At 32.6% G+C, this 22,810-nt stretch overlaps 1 protein-coding gene across 3 annotated transcripts; it reads right to left on the bottom strand.

Annotated features, from left to right (window-relative positions):
• Positions 1-8,526: 8,526 nt before the first annotated feature.
• On the bottom strand, positions 8,527-21,645 carry LOC130805143 (serine/threonine protein phosphatase 2A 55 kDa regulatory subunit B beta isoform-like). Of its 3 annotated transcripts, none has more exons than XM_057669802.1 (14): positions 21,147-21,626; positions 17,030-17,133; positions 16,849-16,947; positions 16,625-16,744; positions 15,544-15,756; positions 14,757-14,848; positions 12,231-12,349; positions 11,524-11,647; positions 11,158-11,281; positions 10,441-10,509; positions 10,271-10,362; positions 10,111-10,188; positions 9,951-10,018; positions 8,527-9,829 (listed from the first exon to the last, which is right to left on the bottom strand). In XM_057669802.1, the coding sequence occupies exons 1-14, from the start codon at positions 21,265-21,267 to the stop codon at positions 9,693-9,695; spliced, it is 1,560 nt and encodes a 519-aa protein (XP_057525785.1). In that variant the 5' UTR covers positions 21,268-21,626; the 3' UTR covers positions 8,527-9,692. The 3 variants fall into 3 exon arrangements, with proteins under 3 accessions (XP_057525785.1, XP_057525786.1, XP_057525787.1); XM_057669803.1 differs by having other exon boundaries at positions 8,528-9,829; positions 15,547-15,756; positions 21,147-21,625; XM_057669804.1 differs by having other exon boundaries at positions 8,529-9,829; positions 15,550-15,756; positions 21,147-21,645.
• Between the last annotated feature and the right edge of the window lie 1,165 nt (positions 21,646-22,810).

Below are 22,810 nucleotides of genomic sequence, written 5' to 3' on the forward strand. Positions count from 1 at the left end.
AAATCCGTCTCCTTTTCCACCACCTCCGCCACCCAAACCCTAAATCCTTACACATTTCAACCACCTCTCAATCGCAAACCTATTCAGTCCTCCTCCCATGCGTGAACAGTTCTCCTTTTGGAAAGGGGGAGTTGTGGTTAAGGGATGGTTGGGATGGGATTAGAGTTTAAGAAGTCGATGTTAGAGGTGTGGGGAAAGGGTCAATTTTTTTTCTAAAATATATATGTTATTTTTCTTTTTATAATATATTTTCGGTTATCATAGGTAGCATATTATTCGGGTATGTTGTGGGCGAATATATAGCAAAATTTTGATTCCAAATTAAGAGAATTTATTCATAGCAAAAGAGTAAAATGTTAGATTATTAATGTTTATTTTTCTAAAATAAAAATATATATATATAGGTAATTATGAAGTCTTTTTATACACTTTTAGTTTATTAGTTCAATTGCAAGCTTTGTCTTTTGATTGGAAGTTGATTCAAGTAGTGCAAACATGTGTCAACTGTTTTTCACAAGATCATTTTTCAAACTATCATAGACTATGGTTTTGCTCCAATGAACTTATAATATTCTTGAAATTTTTTTTTTAAATAAAAAAGCTCCATAAACCGCAACAAAATAATTCCAATCTTACATTAAGAAAAAAAAATTATACAGTTTTAGGCCTAGACCCGTACTTACAAGACCGTCTCGTTCAGTTTTAGACCTGAAGCGAAAGATTAAAAAGATCCTTAAAAACTTAATGCATAATAAATTGTATAATACTTCTTTTGTTTTGTGCTATTGATATTTTAACTATTTTATAAAAGAACTCAAATAAATCATGATATATTGTAAAAAATATGAATTATATATATAATTTTGGGCCTTAAAAAATTTATGGCCTTAAGCGAAAACCCGTTTTATCCTTACTGATCGACGGTCATGACGGGACAGTCATGATGGGTAGATTTGGCATATAATAGAGGGAGCATCATTAGAGTAAACAACGACATAAACAGTTGACCGTTGATCAGGACATACACGTCAAATAGCAACCGTCCAAGTGGGTAATGGTTATTAGCGACGCTTTAGAGATGAATAGATTACGTAGCGTTGAGTTTCAGCAACCGTTAAAAAATGTCAATAATCATTATTGACTCGGCATAAGTGATTTGCATTCAAAAATTCCTAATTAATCACCGTGATTTGTGAATCACTATAAAAAAAAATAATAGAATAAACAAAATTAAAAAAGAAAAATTTAAACAATAAATCTCTCATCCTATCAAATGCTACCACATAAAGGTGATTTGTTAACCTTATAAATAATCGTTATTTACTAAGATCTTTTCGATTTGCATCTACTTGGAACGCTTTTCAGCTGATTAGTGGCGCTTTTACAAAGTTTGCTTTTTTAAAAAAAAAATTTTAATTATTTTCCCAAGAGTAGGGTTGGCCTTGGGTTCTTATGCGCCCAGAGCGAAAGATTATTTAACAAAAATTTATTAATCCTTGCTTGTATTGTTTCATTTGGTTTTTTTGACACTATTCAAAATTCAGTTTTTAATTTGTATTTTATTTTTACTGTATAAGTGAAATCGTATTCAAGTGGAATTTTGTTTTATTTGTCTCAACGCAAAGATTAATAATATTAATTTTTTATAAGTTCTAGTCATGCACAGTCAAATATATTAAGGTTTTAGTAATTACCTTGACAAACGTGTTCAAATTAAATGCAACAAAGTCACTCAAATAGAAGGAGTATAATGTATAGAAGGAACAATTATATGAAGTGTTTATAATTGAATTTGCGTCTACACCAAAAATTTACATACTGTTAGTTAAATCAAATGTCTCATTTGCAGATTAACCATTTTGTTGAAACAAGAAAAGATTCTACATGGGAGGGGTGGGCAAGCGAAAAAGTCATGATTTAATGAAATTGGGTGATAGTAATAATTGGTTTTCATAAAGTCATAAGTATGAAAAAAAAAAAAAAAAAAAAGTTACCAAATGAGAAAATAGAATATTTATTGTAAATATGTTAAAAAAGTAAGCATGACATTAGTTAGAATACGGGATTACAATTCATTCTTACTCTTATTTTAATCAAATGTCTCACTGATTTTGCATACTTGTCGATGCACTATTATTTTAATCCTAAGTATTTCTAATTGTGTTTGGTTAAAATTATAAAAAGTTAATAGTATTAGCTTTAAATTGAGACGAAACAAATAAGATCTCACATGAACTTTGCTTATAAATTAAAAATAAAATATAAATTAAAAGCTGCTATTGAATAAATGAAAATTTTCATAGAATCGTGAATTCTACTATTTTTTTAAAAGGAAAGAAGGAGACACTTCTACCTAAAAGTACCTTGGTAAAAATAATCTTAAGGTCATGAGATGCAAACTGTAACACTAAACAAATATTAGCTATCATTGAAGTACTTTTGATTTTGGTTTAATGAGATAAAATTATATTATTGATTAATAGTGAAAGGATAAGACACAAAACAAAAAAAAATTAAAATGTATATGAAGTGAAGAGAAAAAATGAGTTTGAAAATTAAATTGTCAAAAGCCAATTTGTAGCATTACCTTTTTTATATTGTTATACACCATTTGAAAGAATAAACACTAAAATAGTTTAATCAATTGTGTCGTGCTTGGCTGCCTATGTATTGCCTTTGTTGTGTGTCGTGTTAAATTATTTCGTGCCAAGTTATGTAGTGTCAAATTGTATTGTGCCAATTGGTGTTATCAACAGTAATGCATCGTGTAGTTTTGTGCCTTAGGCGGGCTGTTTTTAGGCAGCCTATGTGCCGGTCTAGCCAACTTGATCTGACAGTTCCTAATAAATGGAATTTTACAAAAACTTGAACGTCACCGTCAATTTGGGCCGGTCCTATTCGCGCGTGTAGTAACATTTTAATTTTCTGGGCATTTATCATCAATTTTGAAAATTAATATCTTTAAGATCAAAATGGAAAATGCCCAAAAAATAAAAAAAAATATTTAAATTATTACACGCGCAAATTAGGCGGCCCAAATTTATTTCTATTTACTTTGCACCTTTACCTTTTTAGCAATATTTCCACTCACTTATCATTAATTTCATTCGCAATTTTTCTTCTCATTTTATCTCGTCCCATATCTTCTTCCATCTATTTACATTTTTTTTAATTCTTCAACTATAAATTAATATTACACCTAATAAATTAGGTGCTATCCATACAAAAGTATAACTTTTAAGATGGTAGACTCCCTTAAATCATTTTATCTTTATTAGTTTTTTGTTTTCTTTTATTTTATAGTTGGTTCTACTTATTTATTTTATTTATATGCATTCATTTTATTTTTCCCATATAGCTACGTCCTCTTATCTCTCTCAAGTTGGGGGACTCTTTTGGCCGCGCTCTCCTTTATAGGTATGACTTATGAGTTGTCGCCGATCCTTTCCTCCCCAAATTTTATCCATAATTTTTTCTATGAGCGGGATACACTGAATATGATGATGGTGAAGACTTCCAGTTGGGGTCTTTAATATTTGACTATTGGATTTGGATATGACAAGTCACTTAAACGGATAGATCCAAACCAAGTGCACCGACTAAGACATGAAGAATCCGATTTAATATGTGTATGGACCGCAAAGTGAGGGTTTATATGCTCAAACCAACTTACATTAAATCCCATTTGGTCCAAATTCTTTAATGGAGTCAATTTGGCTTTAAAGTAAACCAATTGTTTATAAAACCGTTTTATGATAAAGACAGATTTATAAAATCAATATTTTAAATATTTGGAAAGTCATATATACAACCAAAATTGTGGGGATGACTCTAATATTAGAGTTAGTAGATAGAAGTATATCACTAGATTGCATAGATGTTGTAGTCACTTGTAGAATTCTATAAATAACCCGAGATATAATTATCTTTTAATTGAATTTTGTCGCAGTTTAAATAGTTACTGCATTTTTTAAATAAACTCATATCGATTGTATATTATTGGATAACAATTACCATTTTCTCATATAATCGGTCTTATTAAAGATCTTCTCTTTAAGAGATGAGTCTCATAAGCTAAATCAAATACACATAAAAAAAATAAAAGAATAATAATGTATATCCTTCTATCCCATGAAAATTCACATTGGTAATGGGTGAGAAAACTAAAAAAAGTAGGTATAGTGATATTTTATGGGAAAATGAGATAAATGTGTAGATGAAATGAAATGTAAGTTAAATGTGTGGATGAGTATTAAAAAATAAACACTATGGGTCATGATTGAGAATAGAAATATAGCAAATTTAACGAGACAAACTAAAAAAACGTATCAATTATAATTATAGGTTCAAATTGTTCTAGGGTTAACAATGACGAAAGTACTTAAAAATAAACTTTAGATGAACCATTAATGTAAATTACTTTGTGAATTTAATGATGAAAATTGAATTGGAGAAGAAAAAAGAGTAGCTATAAATGGTTTGATAGAGAAGGTGAAAACTTATTTGATGGAGAAGAAGGAGAACAACTATGAATGTTTGATAGCAAAATAAAATTTCACTTTTGAATTTTTTTTTTTAATATTTATTTTTTATAATAGTTGGATTGGTCTAATTAGAGGAGACGTCTCTGAAAAAGATATCTCTTTAAAAATTTTATATTTTCATCTTCATTTAATAATCCTAACATATTACATATGATAAATCGTGTGATTTGTGCCCCTAAGTTAATAATCATAATAACAAATATTGTATTGCACATAGCTAAATAAATAATACAAAAACAATATTCATTAGATTAAAAATTTATACAAAAAAAAAATAACAAGTTAAAGGTTTTAAATTTTTCATTACATTTATGCTATGGTGTAATCAATATTTTTTCATTTCTTTAACTTTGCTTCATTATACTTGAAAATAAAAACTTACATTGAAAATCTTAACAAACTCTAAAAGGCAGAGCTAATGTCTTGGGCCCACATAGAAGTTGCAACTCAACAAAGTGTGAGAATTTGAATAAAATAAGATTATTTAACAACTTAATTCCAAAAATAAGCTTCGTGAAAACTTATTTTCCAAAACAAGCGTCCGTACATCCAAGCCTAGCCTCGGGTAAAATTACTGTTACTAACAAGGAAAGAGAAAAAAAAAAATTAAAAGGCCGAAGTCGCTGTAACAGCGACTTAAGCCCTTAATTTTTATTTATTTATTTTTTTTATGAACTAAAGTAATCGTTGTTAATTAGAAAAATAGCCGTTGTAATGATGCTCTATAAATAGCTCCATCATTTCCCATACTTCATTATATCCATTCTACATCATTCTTCTTCTTTTCAATCAATTTTTAAAGGTAACATAAGGTATTATGTTAGTTTTACTCTCAATTTATAAATGTTAATATTATTTTTGAAAGTTCACTTACGTAACTATATTATATGTATTATGTAGATGTCAAAGGAGCATTGTATTGAAGAGCTTTGTGATTGTGGTTATGAAGTTGAGATTAATACAGATTGGAGCGACTTCGATCCAGGGCGTGAATTTGTTGCTTACCCTTTCTACTTGGTTGACAGATTAGGATGCACATACTTTAGATGGATTGCTCCGGAGGGTACAAAATGGCAGAGAGACTTAATAATACGGCTTGAAAAGGAAAAAAAAGAGCTTAAAGATGAGGTATTTAATCTAAAGAGACAAATGGATGATATGACGCATAGGAAAAAAGAGACTGAAAGGATTATGAGAAAGTTTAAGAAGCCTTCTTAGTTAGCGACGGTAGTTTAAGTTAACGAATGAAGTATGTAATTTGATATGGATTTGTTGAACATGTTTGAAATTGTGTTGAATGTCCGATAGCAACATCCCTATTTGAATATGATTGTCTGTTTGTTTTTGATTAAATTCATACTGCATTCTTGGCGGAATGATTCATCGCCGAAAAGTCTGAGTATTTAACATCATTTCATTCATAATAAACGTTTGATAATACGATTAAAATATATACATGTACACATATATTACAAATTATACACAAAAGTCAATATGTTACAAATACTGAATATGTACAAGTGTTCAATATATACAAAATGTCACTAATCTTCAATATATACAAACACTATTGTAATGCTAATCCTCCTCCTGTACCCTGTCTAATTGTGACGGTTTACGACGCCTTCTACGATAGTAAGATGCAGTCGCATGACGCTCGGGTAGGGGAGGTGATTGATAGTTTGATGATGTGGCACCCTGTGAGGACCCGGCACCGTAGTCCAGACACGTTAAGTCAACCTCCTCAAGATGAACGTTGGCATGATGAGGAGATAAACCGTACTGGTACATAGTGGTGTCGGGCGCAGTCACTTTCAGAATGAAGTGTTGAAACTGCGTCCCTCGGAGTATGCCTTGGGCAATCTCCCGTACGGGCTCCTCTTGGGAGGAGCTGATGACTGATGCAATGCCCTGTGCCTGCAGTAAGACTTAAGTATTAATGAAATGTTTAACGTGTCGGTGTAGGTTGTATCACAATCCCAAGACCTCCAAGAGTTGTCCTCAATGTGTCCATCTAAAAGGGGGAACCATTGCATAGGGTGTAGGAGCAATGATTGTTGGAATGTTGCCTAAGCTCATGTCATTAGCTAGAGCCTCCTCGTCAACACCCACATCGTCCTCAGAAGGAGCTTCTACGAATTCATTACTCTCACTATTAACATCATCCCACGGCTCATTTGTATCTTCTAAGTTAAAAGTATCATCATTTGTGACTTGAAATTGAATTGATTGGGTTCATTAAAAAGATAAGAGGAAGATGGCATAAAGGGATTTTGGGTTTTTTGGGTAGAGAAGGGCGTATGAGAAGGAGCAGAAGGAGTTATATTCATGAATGCATTTGTTTCCACAACATTGATATCTTCATTCCCTAAGGGCACCTCTTCTACATATAACTCTAAAGAAGGACTAGGGGTAGACCTTGAATACTCCCACATTGCATCTATGGCCTCCTCATCCTCAACCGGAAAAGCTAACAAGTCTCCACTCAGATTGTACTTAAAACTTAAATTAACAGTACTTCTTGTAGTGTCAATGCCAATCTTAGAGCATATAAAATGTTTAAATTCATTCAAACCCATGTATGAGTTGCATGCAAACAGTTTACGTCTTCCCCCAACATACTTAACATTGTTACTAGTTGATCGAATTGAACCATTCCAAAAGCATACAACAGTCACACGAAATGAATCCATTTCTACAACAACACATACAAAATCAACATCACCATCATGTTCATAAATATATGACCACTATACATTTTAAATTCAACAACAAATTCTCGAACAAACTTTTAATTATGAAGATCAAGGTAAATAACAACTACATTCGACATATTCGTAGAGTTTAAGTGTAAATGACCACTATACATGACATACATTTTAAAATCAACACCAAATTAAAAAATTTATAATAAAAACGTACCTCAATAAGCTGTAGATCAACAAGAATTAGTAAATTGCAAGTTTATGAACCTACATTAATGTAAAAATTGATTAACATTCAGTAAACCCTAATTTTTCGAAAATTCAAAAAAACCACAAAAAAAAATACCTTAGGTCGATGTAGGAAGACTACAAAACTAATTACTGGTACAAACTTGGAATTTGATGACTTTAGTTGAAGGATTGAATGTCATTTTAATGGAGGAAAAACGAGGGAGATCTCGTATGTATAGCAAATGCGCGAACTGAAATGAGGAAGAAGGAACTGGAAAAAATATAAAGCCCAAAGTCGCTGTTAGTAACAGCGACTTTAGGCCTTTTTTTTTTTTTTCTTCTTTCGCTGTTACTAACAGCGACTTCGGCCCTTTTAATTTTTTTATTTTTCCTTTTTCGCTGTAACTAACAGCGACTTATACCAAACCTAGGTTTGGATGTACGGACGCTTATTTTGGGAAATAAGTTTTCAAGGAGCTTATTTTGGGAAAAAAGTTGCTTATTTGTCTTATTTTTTTCAAATTTTCACAAAGTGTCCACTGTTCACATGGTAGAAGTAATGTCTTGGGCCCACATATAAGAAAATATGAAATAGATAAGTTAATTTATAAAAAAAAAAAAAAGCACGAAATAAGTCAATAATCAACTTATTTTAAAAAATAAGCGTTTAATTTCTAAATCTGAAATTTGGTGTTGTTCGCAGTTGCTTACTTTTTTAAAAAGGTAAAAAAGTTATTTGCAATTACTAACTGCTAACAGGATTGTTGACTTTTTTTATCCTGTTCGCAGTTACTAACTGTGAACAACATCGAGCATAATGGGCCTGTTAGTGACTATGAACAGGGTCAAAAAAATCAACAGCCCTGTTCGCAATTAGTAACTGCAAACAGCTTCTTTGCCTTTTTAAAAAAGTAAGCACCTGTTCGCAGTTATTAACTGCGAATAGCACCAAACCTCAGGTTTAAAAATTAAACGCTTATTTTTTAAAATAAGTTGATTATTGACTTATTTCGTGCTTTTTTTTTTACATAAATTCGCTTATCTATTTCAAAAATTTGCATATAAGCACCGAGAAGTAATTCATTAGCCAAGGCTGGCAACTGGCCTTGTAAGAGAATGTTTCTTTATCCATACGTCTATAGTCCCCACCTTAAAATTAATTTGCATAACTTTTTATTTTAAAAATTCTCAAAGGAGATAAACTTATGATACAATTATTTCTATTAGGCTGATCTAATATACATTTAGAATCTTATGATTATTTATAATCCTATCAATTAAAGAAATATGTTGATTGAATATATCAGTCTCATAGTGTGACGGTCTCATACCAGATTTGCTGATCAGAAATTATTGTATAAGACGATTTCACTAAGAGATTATGAAAATATAGACTCCTTGTTTGAGCTCACAAAAGTAGCTCACAAACAATTACTTTGGGTCATTATTAGTAATGCCCACTAGGACAAAACTGTAATAATGTGGATAAATACTAGTCAGCAATCATTGCCTTCAAACAACAGCAATGCAAAGCATTGTAATGATGTGCAACATAATAAAAATTTAATTCTTAAAAAAATATACTATCTGAATATTACAACAGTATCAGAAGAAAAGTATCCCTCTAAATAAAAGGTATTTATCATAATTACCCCAAGGAAAAAAGAAAAAGGTAAGAAAAAGGATAGATAGTACTAATGATAAAAAGAAATAAATAAATCAATTCACTAGATGTTCGAAGAGCTCCTTTTCTCACCAATAATTGAGGTCAATAAAGGGGAAAACAAGAAAGGCTACAATCATCTTAAACTTCTAGTGGCAAAATATGAAACATCCATTTTAGTTTTTGGTTGTAGGAGAGCTACAATCACAATTTTCCCGGACTTAATCCCGACAAAGAGTAAATAACAAGCTGCACCTATCTGTTTTGGCAACAGTCGAGGGTACAAATAATAAACAAAAACGAATCTGTGGGCGTTGGTTATAAAATAATGAGAGCTGCGACCTGAAAAAATGAAGACGATTTGTGTTGTCTACCGATTTTGTAATAGCAGCTGCAGGTTTAAGAGGCACTTACGAGTTACGACAAGGCAAACAGGTAAGGCCGGATGACTCACGTTTTACTGTTGGTGCTGTGAGGGGAAAACAGGCTTCTGCCCTTCTCGGATATTAACCTTCAAAAAAGTTGTGCAACAAATATATCTTCCACCATTTATGCATAATACATGTACAAACTGTTTGCAGCGGCACAAGCAATTGAGTTTTCTGATGGGTGCCACGCCAGGTGGAGCAATTTTGTGGTAAAGTCGTAAGAATTTCCGTTGGAATCGACACCCGGACTCTCAGATCCTGACATACAAATTCCAATTTGCTGAGTGTAACGGTTATGATTGATAAATTGAACAGGTGATTTTACAACTCGAGTGGAAAACAAGATCCTAAATTATCACAGATATAGAATAGAAGGAACCTCGTCTAACAACACGCGGAACGCTGCTCGTCTGCCTTGAGGGTCTTGTCGGGTTCTGCACTTGCCTCCTGCAGTTGTCAGACTCATGTTAGGCAAATTTTCATTCATAAAAATAAACACCGTTATCTCCCTACTATATCATCAGAAAATTTTGAGGTACCTCATGGGGTTTTTGCTGGCCTCCAATGTTGCAGCCTCCGTACTTCCAGGAGCACAGCCAAACACACGAAATAGATTGCTGAAAAATCAAAACAAATTGCTTAGAAATAAGGTTAAGATAATGGAGCACAGAACACCCAGCGCCATATACATAAAGATACCTGTAAGAACCAGTTGCCACTCGAAGTCCATCACCACTAAGACAACATTCAAATTTATCGAAGATAGAATCATTTTCATATAGATCACACAGCTGCAAGAGGATCCATTACGATATAAGTAAATCTATACAAGTTATATCATTTAAATCACAATGGACATCGTAACTCACCTTAGGCCTCAAATATTCGTGGACCTGAAAGGTTGCAACAGGACCAGAATCCATATTGATGTCCCATAACTGGAATACCCAGATGAATAGAATTACGTCAGAAGCAAATTATATCCAACAAATAAACAGGAGGTCAAAAGGTCTTCAAGCCATAAGCCAACAACATTATGTTTAACAGCTCATAGTGATACTCAACAGTACAGCATAAAATTAGCATAGATTTGCAGTTAACAGTTCACCAAAAAGCCCATGTGTAGATCGTAGATCTATTGCCAACCTCACACTCTCCTCGGCCCTCAGCATGAAGTAGCAGTGTCACACTATGACACTTCCTCGCTTCAATTTAAACCAACAACAGACAACTCCTAGACGCACAGCGTAAAATTATTTTTAAACATTATAACTAGATTATGTTGGAAAAAAGTGCGGCATTTTGCAAAGACAGCCATCAGTTAAGTACCCCTCTAGCACTTGAAATGCATTTCTCATAAATTTTTTAAAAAAACGTATATTTTGGGTTTTGCGAACTGCATCTATAGATTGTAATGACCAGCAGAAGAGAGACTGATACGCTAGAGAGGAAGAAGCAGACTGGAACCTAAGGATTATACACTTACTAGACTCTACAGTAAACCCAAGGAAAAACCATTTGGTAAATCATCAGTGTCAGCAGCCAGTCATACATTCAATTATGGCAGCAAAAGAGATTATCCAAACCTTAAGAGTCATGTAGTCTCGACTAAGTATATATCTCCCATCTTTCGCAAATTTAATATCTGAAATGGAGGCAATTATCTCCGTAAAAAAGGATTTTGAACCAGGAACTTCCTGTTCCTCAAACCTGCACGCAAAAAAATTCATGTCTCAAACTTATGAAATTACTATCCATTAATTCAAGTTCATTTCATATACACTTTTGACTTCTCATAGAAGACCCAACTCCAAGATCCAATAGAGCACATGAGGAGGGACAAAAAAAAATAGCCTCATGTATATCTGTGTATGCATTCTCTTTCCTGTCTTCAAGAAATAAGCAATACCTCTCACAAAGAGATAGAAGAAACAGAAATATACGTCACTTACAATTTTGCATGACTGTCACATAACGCTGACTGTCGTAAATCAATGAGGCGGATTGATCCCTTTGAACTACTATAAGCCAACGTATTACAATGGGACGGATGAAATTCAGCTGATGTGATGACCTCTGCAATTAAAAAAATCAATGTGTAAACAGGGGGAAGTAAAAGCAGACGTTATCTGATAATGGAACTTAAATGTGATTTTGCAAGGGAAGGATTGAAACCATATTAACAAGTGGCAACATTGCCAAAGTTTTAATCCCATAATATTCAAATTGACAATAAATAAATAGAATTGAAACTATAAAAATCAAGTTGAATGCAAGATGAATGGTATAAGATCTCAGATGCAATTTTGATAGCAATAACGATAGGAAACCACCTGATGGGCAACGTGGAAGGTTTGTGACAGTTCATAGTTTTGACCTAATATCGAGGTTTCCATAACCTCACAGTCAACACTAAAATTGCTACAAGGTGATGAAGCCAATATTTAATACAATGTCTCAATATCAAATAAAGCTTACTAGTATGTTACCAAAAGCTAGCTTTCAGTTAGCTCAATGTGATCTTCACTTTCTCATGATTTAAACATCAAAAAATTTATAAAAATCCTAGAGCTAAGTCAAACAAAGCTACCAATTGCTTATGCATGGGACAACTGCAAAATCAACAAACGGTAAAGGGACAAGTGCAAAATTAAAGTACCAGTCAGATCCTCCATGTTTTGTGGCTTTACATCAACAATATTGAAACTCTGGTTGCTGATCTCTAAGTTCCAAAGATTTATTCGCAAATCATCAGCTGAGATGAAAGTCTCCCCATCACTGTAACAGAGATAAAATGAATGTCACGGAAAGTCGGAAACCACAACATAACACTCAGTATAGCTACAACTGATAGAGAGAAAAGACCATCAACATTGATCACAAAACTTGATTTCATGGTGGCTCATAGGCAGATTTGAATCAGTGATCTATCTACAGCAAGGACCAGAAACTAATCCCAAATGGTAAAACAACTCATCTACTGGCTTCCAGCATACTGTTTTAACTTTAAGCACTAAGCATCATTGTAACGGCAAAGGAAAAATCTTATAACATATGTCTAAGAAATTATGAATGCCTCGAAAGTGATAACACATGTTGCCACATAGAGTTACATTATCCTTACTCCAGCAATCAAGCATAATCTAGTTATCTAAAACCAATTATCAGTTGCTAGTTTCTCTCCCTGAATGCCATTAACGAAGTAATAACCATCAAAACAGAATACAATAAATGAAGTCATGAAACTTGGCAGTGACTTAATTTATTTTATATAAATTAACAGATACAAAGCATCCTCATTGACCATAAAAGACCCCAGTGACAAGACAAGAACGAGATACAAATCAGTGAGAAGTTATTCTCAAAATTTATTTGACATTTACTCAAACTCTGATTTATTATACTTTTCATTTTAGGCCATCCCCTTTCTGCGACACTTCTAAATTTGGCAATAAGACCATTTCCTATCACCAATCTCATCCACAAATTCATTCTCTCTATTTAATTCATTTTTTCATTTTCCACTCTCAACCAACAATTGAAAAGCTACAAATAGCAAGTGCAAGGGGATAAAGAAAATAGAATATTCAAATATTCATATTGTTTTGTTCAAAGAAATAAAAATAATAACTCTAGGTGATCCAATGACCACAGCTATGTACTTGTCAGTTGTAGCCATTAAGAAAAAAAATTACCAATCCTCCAAAACGAGTAAACCTGTGTATTTACCTTAAATAAAAGGAAAAATTATAAAAAACTACCTAATCTATAGCAGCTTTTGCAAAAAACTACCTAATTTAATTTTTTTTGCAAAAAACTACCTTAAATGACATAAACGTTTGCAAAAAACTACCTTAAATGACATAAACGTTTGCAAAAAACTACCAGTTAACGTTTTTCGTATGTTGATCGTTAAAATTTTGTTTTGACCAACACGTGGGGTGACGTGAGTTACTTAAGTCAACATTTGTTCCTCTTCTAAGACATGATTTCTTCTAATTCTTTCCCCATTCCCCTTTAATTTTTAAGAACCCTAATTCTTTCCCCAAATTGAATTATCTCTTCTCCTTCCATAGGAAAATCAAAGCTCGATAAATGTGGGTGTGGAGTTCCTTTTGCAAAGAGAATTTTGTGGACCAAGGAAAATCCAAGAAGACGGTTTCATGTGTGTGGTGTTTCTCATATGCCCATAATGAACAAATTTTGTTCTTGAGGGTGCTCGAGTGGGTGAGTGTGGTTGTGTGTAGTGTTTCTCATATACCCATAATGAACAAATTTTGTTCTTCCACACAATTCAAGCATACAAATTAATTCTCATAAATTCCCAGAAATCTCTCAACTTCCATTTATTCAAGTTGAAGCTTTAAGATTAATGACACTAAAACTAATCTAATTACACTTAAAATCTCTCCAATTTCATCAACTAAAGTTGAAAACTTTAATAACCCAAAAACCCAGAATGAAAATAATCAAAGTAGTGTAGTTCTTCCCCAAATTTTCCCAAAAGTTTCCTCAAATTCAACTAAATTAGGAAGTGAGAAAGAAGAAAAAAGGATTAAAAATAACAGATTTTGCTCTATCTTCTCCAAATTTCCCCAAAAATTTTTCTCAAATTCAAAGTTATGAAGATAATTACTCCAACATTTACTGCTAACATCAAGAACTCACTTGAAAATTTATCAACCACACTTATCAACTTTGGGATTTTTTGTTGAAGAGGATGAAGACATGATGTACAATAAAAGAAAGAAAAGAAGAATTAGAAGGCAGTGTATGTATGCAGGGAATTGAGGTAAATGGAATTTCTTGTTGAAGAGAATGAAGACATTTAATGAAGTCAGATGCCTCTCACATGCAAAGTCAAAGCCCCACTTAACAGTCAAGTGACGATTTTCGTCAAGTGGTGGTCTTTTGAAAACAAAAATATCATATAAGGTAGTTTTTTGCAAAAAAAAAAATTAGATTAGGTAGTTTTTGTAAAAGATGCTGTAAATTAGGTAGTTTTTTGTAATTTTTCCTAAATAAGAAGAAACACACACAAACGTATAATCCTCCAAAATTTTAAAACGACAACAGCAAAATAATCTCACAAAAATAAAAAAACAAAAGCACGTGACTTTAAATGAGAATGATACCATGTCAGTATTAGTGAGCTACAATACTACATGCCTTACTAATAATATACCTGTTATTTGATATGGAATTGATGTGGTAGTCATGAGCATGAGCATAAACTCTTCTGCATCTAGCAACCAGGCTAGTCTCATGAGTAGTGACCTGCACATCCAAGGCACTTAACATTAGCATCTACGATTTCCACTAAACTAGTAGAATACAACTTAAATACAACAAGTAAAATAAAAGGGCCAAAAACAAATATCTTATCACTAAACATATACAAAGGCAATTGACAGCAAACTCAATTTATTATGTTCTAGATTATTATTCAGGTTTATTCCAGCTTAAAACCCACACAGAGCTGTCAAGGAAGATTATGATATGTACACTGATACCAAGATTATAAAAAAATAACCAGTATAGACCTCAATAACGCAAAAAAAGAAAAAAGAAAAAAGAGTGGGCATGCAGGAGCGCATTCTTATGGTAAAGTGCAAACAACTGAAGCATTATAAAGAATAAAGTGACTTGTATAACATTAAAGAACAAATCATGTTGAAGCGGATACAAATATAGATTCGACACTTTAAACCAAAAAAGGCATCTAAATGCCAGAACTTCCATCTGAAGTGAAGATTCAATCAGCTAACATCTAAATCCAGAGTGAAACATTCTGCACATTGCCATACAAATGATGGGCTAGATAAAGCCAAGTATCAAGGTGAAAATACATGCTAGAAAGGTGGATAACAAGGAGAAAACGAGGAAATTTAATTCCTATCATGAGTGAAGCATAAAAAACCAAAGACTGCAGTCCAATAAGAAAATCAGAAAAATCAGATAAGTTACAATACAACTACCACAGGTAAACGCAGAGATGAGATCCCTCCTGAAGAGACAGAGAGATCATTATTCAAGGTACTGGACGATTTGTCTGGATATCCTCCATTCAAAAGATGTTGTTTGGAACTGATTAGAAGACTTGAACTAGCAACAGAACCGTTCCCTGCACCTTTGGAAGGTTCCATATTCATTTCAGTTATCTTCTTGACTTTCTTTTCTTGGACCTGTCATAGAGTACAATCAAAAGGCAAGGAAATTAACTATTGAAGATGTAAAACATGTTCATGATTGAGGAAGGAAAATCCCTCTTGTGTATACTGTTTAATGTCCAAGAAATGGCGTAAGCAAGCAAAAATCTCAATCACAGGCATGGAAAATGTAAAGATCAATTACTCCATTTAAGAATAGTGATATATACTCCCTTTGCCCACAAGAGTTTGCCTCAAGTATTACTTTAGGTATTCCTTTGGTTTTGCTACATGACTTCTTTTGCAATGCACCCCATTTCTCTCTCTTCTCCCACTTATCTAACTCTACCTTATTATCTTTGTGACTTAAAAACTACTGATATCTATGATGGGCAATCTAATAGTGATTAAGGAATACATAACAAGAATAGTTGATGGCTCATGACAGACAAAAGCGTTAGAAAATAATTCAGCAGACGACAGTTTTCCCTAATCTGTCTTCCTGATGAACAGTATCTTGATTTGAATCAGAAAACAAGACAACTCCTCTATCAGTCTTATACTTTTTTCAAAACAAATGAGCACCGAAAAGGTGCAAATGGCCTAAAATTTTAACTTTTATTATAATCTTGTGCACAAAATTGGCTTTTCCAAGATGCATATTCATCAATAACTAGATAACTACTGCCATTTTAAAAGTCCTTTGTTAGCGAAAAAAAACTCAGGTCCACTAAGGACTTAATTTAGTAAAAGTACACAAAAATACATCAATCCCATCCCCTAAAAGGAGACATAAAAATATTTACAGCAAGCATACAATAAGATGGCAATGAACAAATTATAATCTCAAACTCATTGCAAATAAGCATGAGACAACTAAAGCACCATCAGAAGAAGTGCCTACCTTCCAAAACTTAATAGTCTTATCATTGGTAGACAAAAGAAATAATGCACTGTTAGCAGTTTGGCACCATCTGATTTTGTTGATTTTCTCCTCTATTTCCAAACTCTTTAGGTAGTCAAACTGATCAAAAAGACAAACCAACGTCATCCACAAACTGAGAAAAAGTCAATGTAATACTGAGTTCATACACTAGACAACCAAGCAAACTAGTAGTTTAAAGGTACCTCAGGTTCGTGACTCTGAAACTCAGTTTTATAGCGGAACTCAGGATGCCTACTAAACATGTAATCCATCCTCTCCTTATCCTTTCTAGAAACATCATGCTGCACAATGACACATAAGACACGTGAGAATGAGTTCGTGATTATGTTTAAAACATTAAAGTATAGTTTGCAAAGGACTTACATCCTTTGTGTCTGTCCTCTCAAATAAAACCACCCTGCCCCCACGATCACCAGTAGCTAAATGGTCTCCAGTTTTATCAAACTCAATAGCTGAAATGATATCAACTGCAGACACAAATACACTTGTCGGACCACATAGCTAAATACTTATTAAGCAACTTACACAAGGGCTAAATTTGCATTATATGAACAAGAAGAAATGTCTAATGGTGATGAACATTAAAAGTTATCCACAAACAAAATCATGATAGAGAGTTGGGACTAGGATTATTGCATTGCAACTCCCATGTCAATACTATCCTAAACAATAAAAGCCCAATTAAATTTATAGCTTACTGTAATTATAGATAAATGCCTCCTTCCATTCCAATGAATGATCGTCATCAAAATCATACTAGTAAACCTTTATCTCTTGCTACCCTCAAATAATTGACATGCTACACACATTTGATACAGTCTATCATGATTGTATAGTTACTCTGGCTTCAATTCAAGTTTAACGAATTGCTGAAGATGGAAAAACTAGCACAAAACATGATATATTTCATTCACAAAAGTCAATTTTCAAAAGGAATTTGTTCCAATACTGCATCACAATCATTACCAGGAAATGCACAAGATTGCACCAACTGGATTAGAGGTATAAACTTGATGAGCCACACCATTTAGTTATGGCAAAAAAGCGATACAATATCGCTCAAGAACAAACAATTTGAATTTGAGGTCTACCATGGTAGCATTGAAATTGATGAGGCAACTAACAGAGTAATACAGAGTAAGTCTAAAGATTTATAGATGGTTTTCATTGACGTGAAAAAGGCATATTAAAAAGTGCCCAAAAAAGTACTTCAGTGAGTAGTAATAAAGAAGATAATACCATCAAGTAGGGGTATTCAAAAATATCCGATTTTGAAAGCCCGACCTGAATTATCCGGTATCCGAATACAAAAATCGGATAATTTACCCAGTCAACAAATTCCGGGCAATCCGGATCAGGTACCCGATTTTAAAACCGGGTATTTGAGTCGGATACGGATCACATTTTTAAAAAAACCAAATACCCGGTATCCGGTTTATAATTTTTTTTTTGATATTTGTTTTGGAAAATGGAAACCTTAATGTATACTTGGGCTTTTTCTAAAGCCTGGAATATTTCATGCCGCCACCTTCTTCTTGTTTTCTCCATACTTAATTTTGTTTCTCTCTTGTCTACCATTTTCATCGCCTGAAAGTGAACTGGACCCTAACATTTTCATCACCTGACAAGTGAGATGGCCGACGACTACAGTCTTCTTCATCACCATCTTCTTCAAGCCAACCTTCTTGGTAGTTATTTTGCATTTTTTGTTGTCCAGTTTCCTTGTTATTTTTGTCTCTCTGCGCTTTTATGCGTTTTTTCATGTAGATAGACTAGATATCCTATATTCTATAAAAGCTTCCAGTTAAAATGATGTCATGGTAAAGCCTTGATTGCATAGAACAATGGTGGAGATTATCTTACTTTTGACATGGAGAGTGACTTTCTTTGTGGCATGTGGCATTTGGCATTAGACCAAACAATGTCAATATGGAGTCCCTTTATTTTTCCCTAATGCTATTGCTCCCCTTTTAAACATTTTACATTTCTTGTTGGAAAAGTCACTCTAAATGTAGTTTTGAGTTGGAAATATTTATGTCAAGATGGTATGAATGATTAATTGTTTCTGCTTTTAGTTAATGGTCTCAGCTAAGGAGGAGCCTGCTTTTAGGTAAAAAAAAATTCTAAAAGAAATAAGAGAAAAAAATTGCATGTTTAAGGAAATAGAAAAAAAACGAATATTCGGGGTCCGACCCGGTTTAAACCGAACCGGGTCACGAATTTTGGTATCCGAAAAACCGGGTACCTAAATTTCCGGATCCAGATCGACCCGGTATTCGGTTTTGAACACCCCTACCTTCAAGTACATTGACATAGTTAAAGATACATATTATAAAGGGAGTAACAAATGAGTTTCTTATAATTATTGGTTGACTTCACATTCTTTATTGAATGGTCATTACACCAAAGCTACTATATGCATCAATTAGGGTGTAGGCTGTAGGAAGGAACGGAGTAAGAAGATGGAAATTGTCGAAATGTGAATGCTCGAATGCTTAAATGGATGTGCGGACATACTTTGAAAAATTGGATTCGAAAGAAAAATATAAGAGAAGATTTAGGTGTCATTGATATTGAGTATAGGATGAGAGAGAATTCTTTGAGGTGGTTTGGTCATGTGCAGCGAATAAGTATTGGTGAACCAGTAAGGAATATAAAAGGTCAAAATTTGGAAATTTTGATGCTACAATTTAAATGAATGGGGAAAGAAAATTCATGTGGCACCTATTAGTTCATGTAGCTCACCCTAATCTTTTGGGATTAAGGCTAAAGTATAGTTGCTGTACTTCACATTATTCTAAGTTATTTCCTATTTGCGCCTATTTTAGGAAATATAGCACACTTGATTGAATTAGAGTCATTGTGTATCTTGTTTGTTAATGAGAGTTTATTAATGAATGGAGCTAAAGGAGTCACACTTTCAATTTGTAAAAGCCCAAAAGAATATAGGTCAACACAAAGTAAGACGTGTAATATGAAATGTCGTTTTAGTATTTGTGAAAAGAATATTTTATGCAAGGGTAACGGTGGTGATGTGTGTTGCTCTTGTTACGCCAAATATCGGTAGAGGTTAAAAAAAATATGTTTTGTTTTCATCTTTAAGATGCATGTAATATCAACAAATGTATAGGCTTTTACGTATCCAGTGATAAAATTTTTAAGGCCTTGTTTTCAAACAGTATTTTTAGAGAAAAAAATATATTGACTAAGATATGATCATGTTGTTGGCTCAAGTGAAGAAGTGTATGATCCAAAATTCTAAGATTAAACTATCCTCATCATCACAATCATTACTACATCACGAATGATAACGCGTTTTGCACTGCGACTTAAAGATTGGAACTAAAGAGAATTCAAAGAGGAAGATAGAGGCCAAAAATGACTTGTAAAGAAAAACTGAAGAAGAATATAAGGGATTTAGGCCTAAAAGCCAATAAGGCAAGCTATATGAATGCATGAAGGACGAGAAACAATTGATAAAACTACAATCAGGCTTTAGCATTGTGGATGACGGTAATGCACATCAAGCGATTTACCATGCTTCACATAGCTTAGAATTACCATGCAAGTGTTGCAACCAAAAGTATATGGCTTGTTCATAATAAGTAATCTGAAAATAATATGACTAAGCAACCTTCAATCACCAAACCCATCAGAATTAATGGCCATTATTCAGTGACCCAAATCACAAGAATCATTTTTATGTTTGGGTGAAGAAATGGGAAGACATGGGAAAGTGCATAGAAATTCTGAAATCATATGCAACCACATTCCTCCACCTATAATGGGATTGGGAATTGGGATATCAACATAAGATTAACCCAGTACCATTGAAAGGCTCCCACTAGGCTCCCAGGGGTACTCAACCTTAACCTTGTAAGTTGTAAGAACAAAGTAATTATTTCCGATTCACCATTAACAGGAAAACTCCTCATAAACTTCTTATATATAAGAAATACATTTCCAAAGGCTATTGAAATACCAATCAGAACGCACTCTTTCAAATATATACTTCACTGGTACATTCCTACATAACAAAATTAGTCAGTTACACACTAAAAACTCTTTCAGCAGAGTTGCAACCAAAACTATCATTACCTCAAGTAAAACCAACTCAGTTAGCTTTAACCCAAAACTCAATAAGAGGTTTTCTTTAGCTTCATATTTCCATGTTTACCCAATGTACATAATATTGCATTAAGCAAACCAGTAACTAAAGCCATCAAATAAACTCAAATCAACCTCAAAACACTCATGATCCACTGCATCAAAATATTAAAACTAACACTTAGCTGCAAAATTATAACAATAAAAAAAGCTCCTTAAAACCTACTAATAAAAATCCCTAATTCAACATTATTAAAAACAACAATTGCAAATGTCAAAATCTAGTTCAATAAAAAAACAGCCATGGATCGGTAAGAAAAAACAATTTACTAAATCGAAATCTTAAAAAGATAAATAGAGAAATGGATCTGACCTTCTTGAACTTCTTCACCAGCTGCCCTTTCGCCAAAAACCTGAGAAAATTTCCACTCTAACGGAGATGGTGGCGGTCCCACACCAGAAGCTTCTCCACCCTTACCATCGCCACCGTTCATCGCCGCTTACTCTCTTCTCTTTATGAATTTCTATTTTCTCTCTCCTAGGTCAAAATCAAAAGGCAAGATATTTCTAGGTTTATTTATTCCTTCATTTGATTAATAATTTGATCAATGATTGTTGATGATCAAAAATCAGTAATGGCAAAATGATCAAATTGAGAAGAAAAAGAATTGAAAAAAATTGAAAAAGATCAAAGAGATTTCTATGAAGATGTCAGGTCTATGATTCTCAACATTCGAACATCAGATTTCTCTTTCTCTCTCTTGATGATTCTCTCTTGATTTCTCTCTCTTCTCCGCCTTTCCTTCCTCTCTTTCTCTCTCTTCTTTTTTCTCTGTTTGTTTTTTTCTGAGGATAGAAAAGGGATTTTTGTGGATTAATTAAAAATGATTTTGAGCTATTTTGATAAATTGATTTTTTTTATCATAGAAAAGGTGTATCAAGTTGAAAATCGATTTCACGACCTAAGATGATTACATAGACTTGCTTCATTTTCAATTAAAATGAAATTCAATTTTAAAAAATGAATTTTAAATTAAGAAGATGAAAAAAAAAATTTGTAAGATTTATAGTTTTTTATTGTAGGATGTGCAGCGGGATAAAAAGAGTCTAATAATAATTGATGTTAGGACCTTTGTCTAGTAAAGTAATAATTTACTCCAATTAAGACAGTATTTGATGTTTTCTTTTCCTTTTAAAATTTTCTTTTTCTTATTATCAATACTTTTTAAGATTATTTACTGAAATTAAATTATATATATATATATATATAAATAAGAGGAATCCATTGAGAAGGAGTTGAAAATGAGAAGGGAAAGAATCACTTTACACCCTTTTTTTCACTAAAATAAAAAAAATCTATGATCACGATTGAGCAAAAAAACTCATAATTATAAAAATAATTATATTACATAGAAAAGTAACTATGAAATAATTTTTAAAATGTTCTTAATTTATAACATAGTATCCTTTTTTTGTATATATAATAACCAAACAAAATCAAACAAAAATCCTTCTTACCATTCTCATTTTAAAATCCTTCTTATTTGATCATATATATATATATAACTCTTTTTTTATACTTTTTACACCTTTTTCTTCTTTTATATCATTAATTTTTGAGAATAAATTTAGTTTTAGATGAAAAGTAAATATTACTCATTCAATAAAAATTTTAAGATTGATTTTTACATTTTTTTTCTCCCCTCAACCTACTATATATGTAACAAAATTATATAATAGATTTTCAACTTTTCCTTGGGTTTTTTATTCTCTTGTTTTTTGTTTTTTTTTTTTACATGGCAATCTATAAAATAGAGGGTTAAATGAAAATCAAATTTATAACCTTATGGACAAAAATAAAATTTACTTCAACTGAAAAAGACTCTATTTTTATCTTATTTTATTATTATAGCAGTGTTTGCTCAGTTTTACCTGTGTGCTTTTATAATTTTCTTTTTAAGATTTTAAAAAATTGTTATAATAAATATGAATTATCATGATTCACTCGCTAAAAAGTTATTGCCCACGGATGATTGG

The sequence above is a fragment of the Amaranthus tricolor genome, chromosome 2 (assembly GCF_026212465.1).
Source record: "Amaranthus tricolor cultivar Red isolate AtriRed21 chromosome 2, ASM2621246v1, whole genome shotgun sequence".
NCBI classification, from domain to species: Eukaryota; Viridiplantae; Streptophyta; class Magnoliopsida; order Caryophyllales; family Amaranthaceae; genus Amaranthus; species Amaranthus tricolor.

Excerpts from the sequence above, each read along its gene's own strand:
- LOC130805143 (XM_057669802.1), bottom strand. The coding sequence starts at position 21,267 with ATGAACGGTGGCGATGGTAAGGGTGGAGAAGCTTCTGGTGTGGGACCG. Across the intron at positions 10,363-10,440 it reads ACGAATATTTGAGGCCTAAG|CTGTGTGATCTATATGAAAA; the intron begins GTGAGTTACGAT and ends ATCCTCTTGCAG. Across the intron at positions 10,189-10,270 it reads GTGGCAACTGGTTCTTACAG|CAATCTATTTCGTGTGTTTG; the intron begins GTATCTTTATGT and ends TTGATTTTTCAG.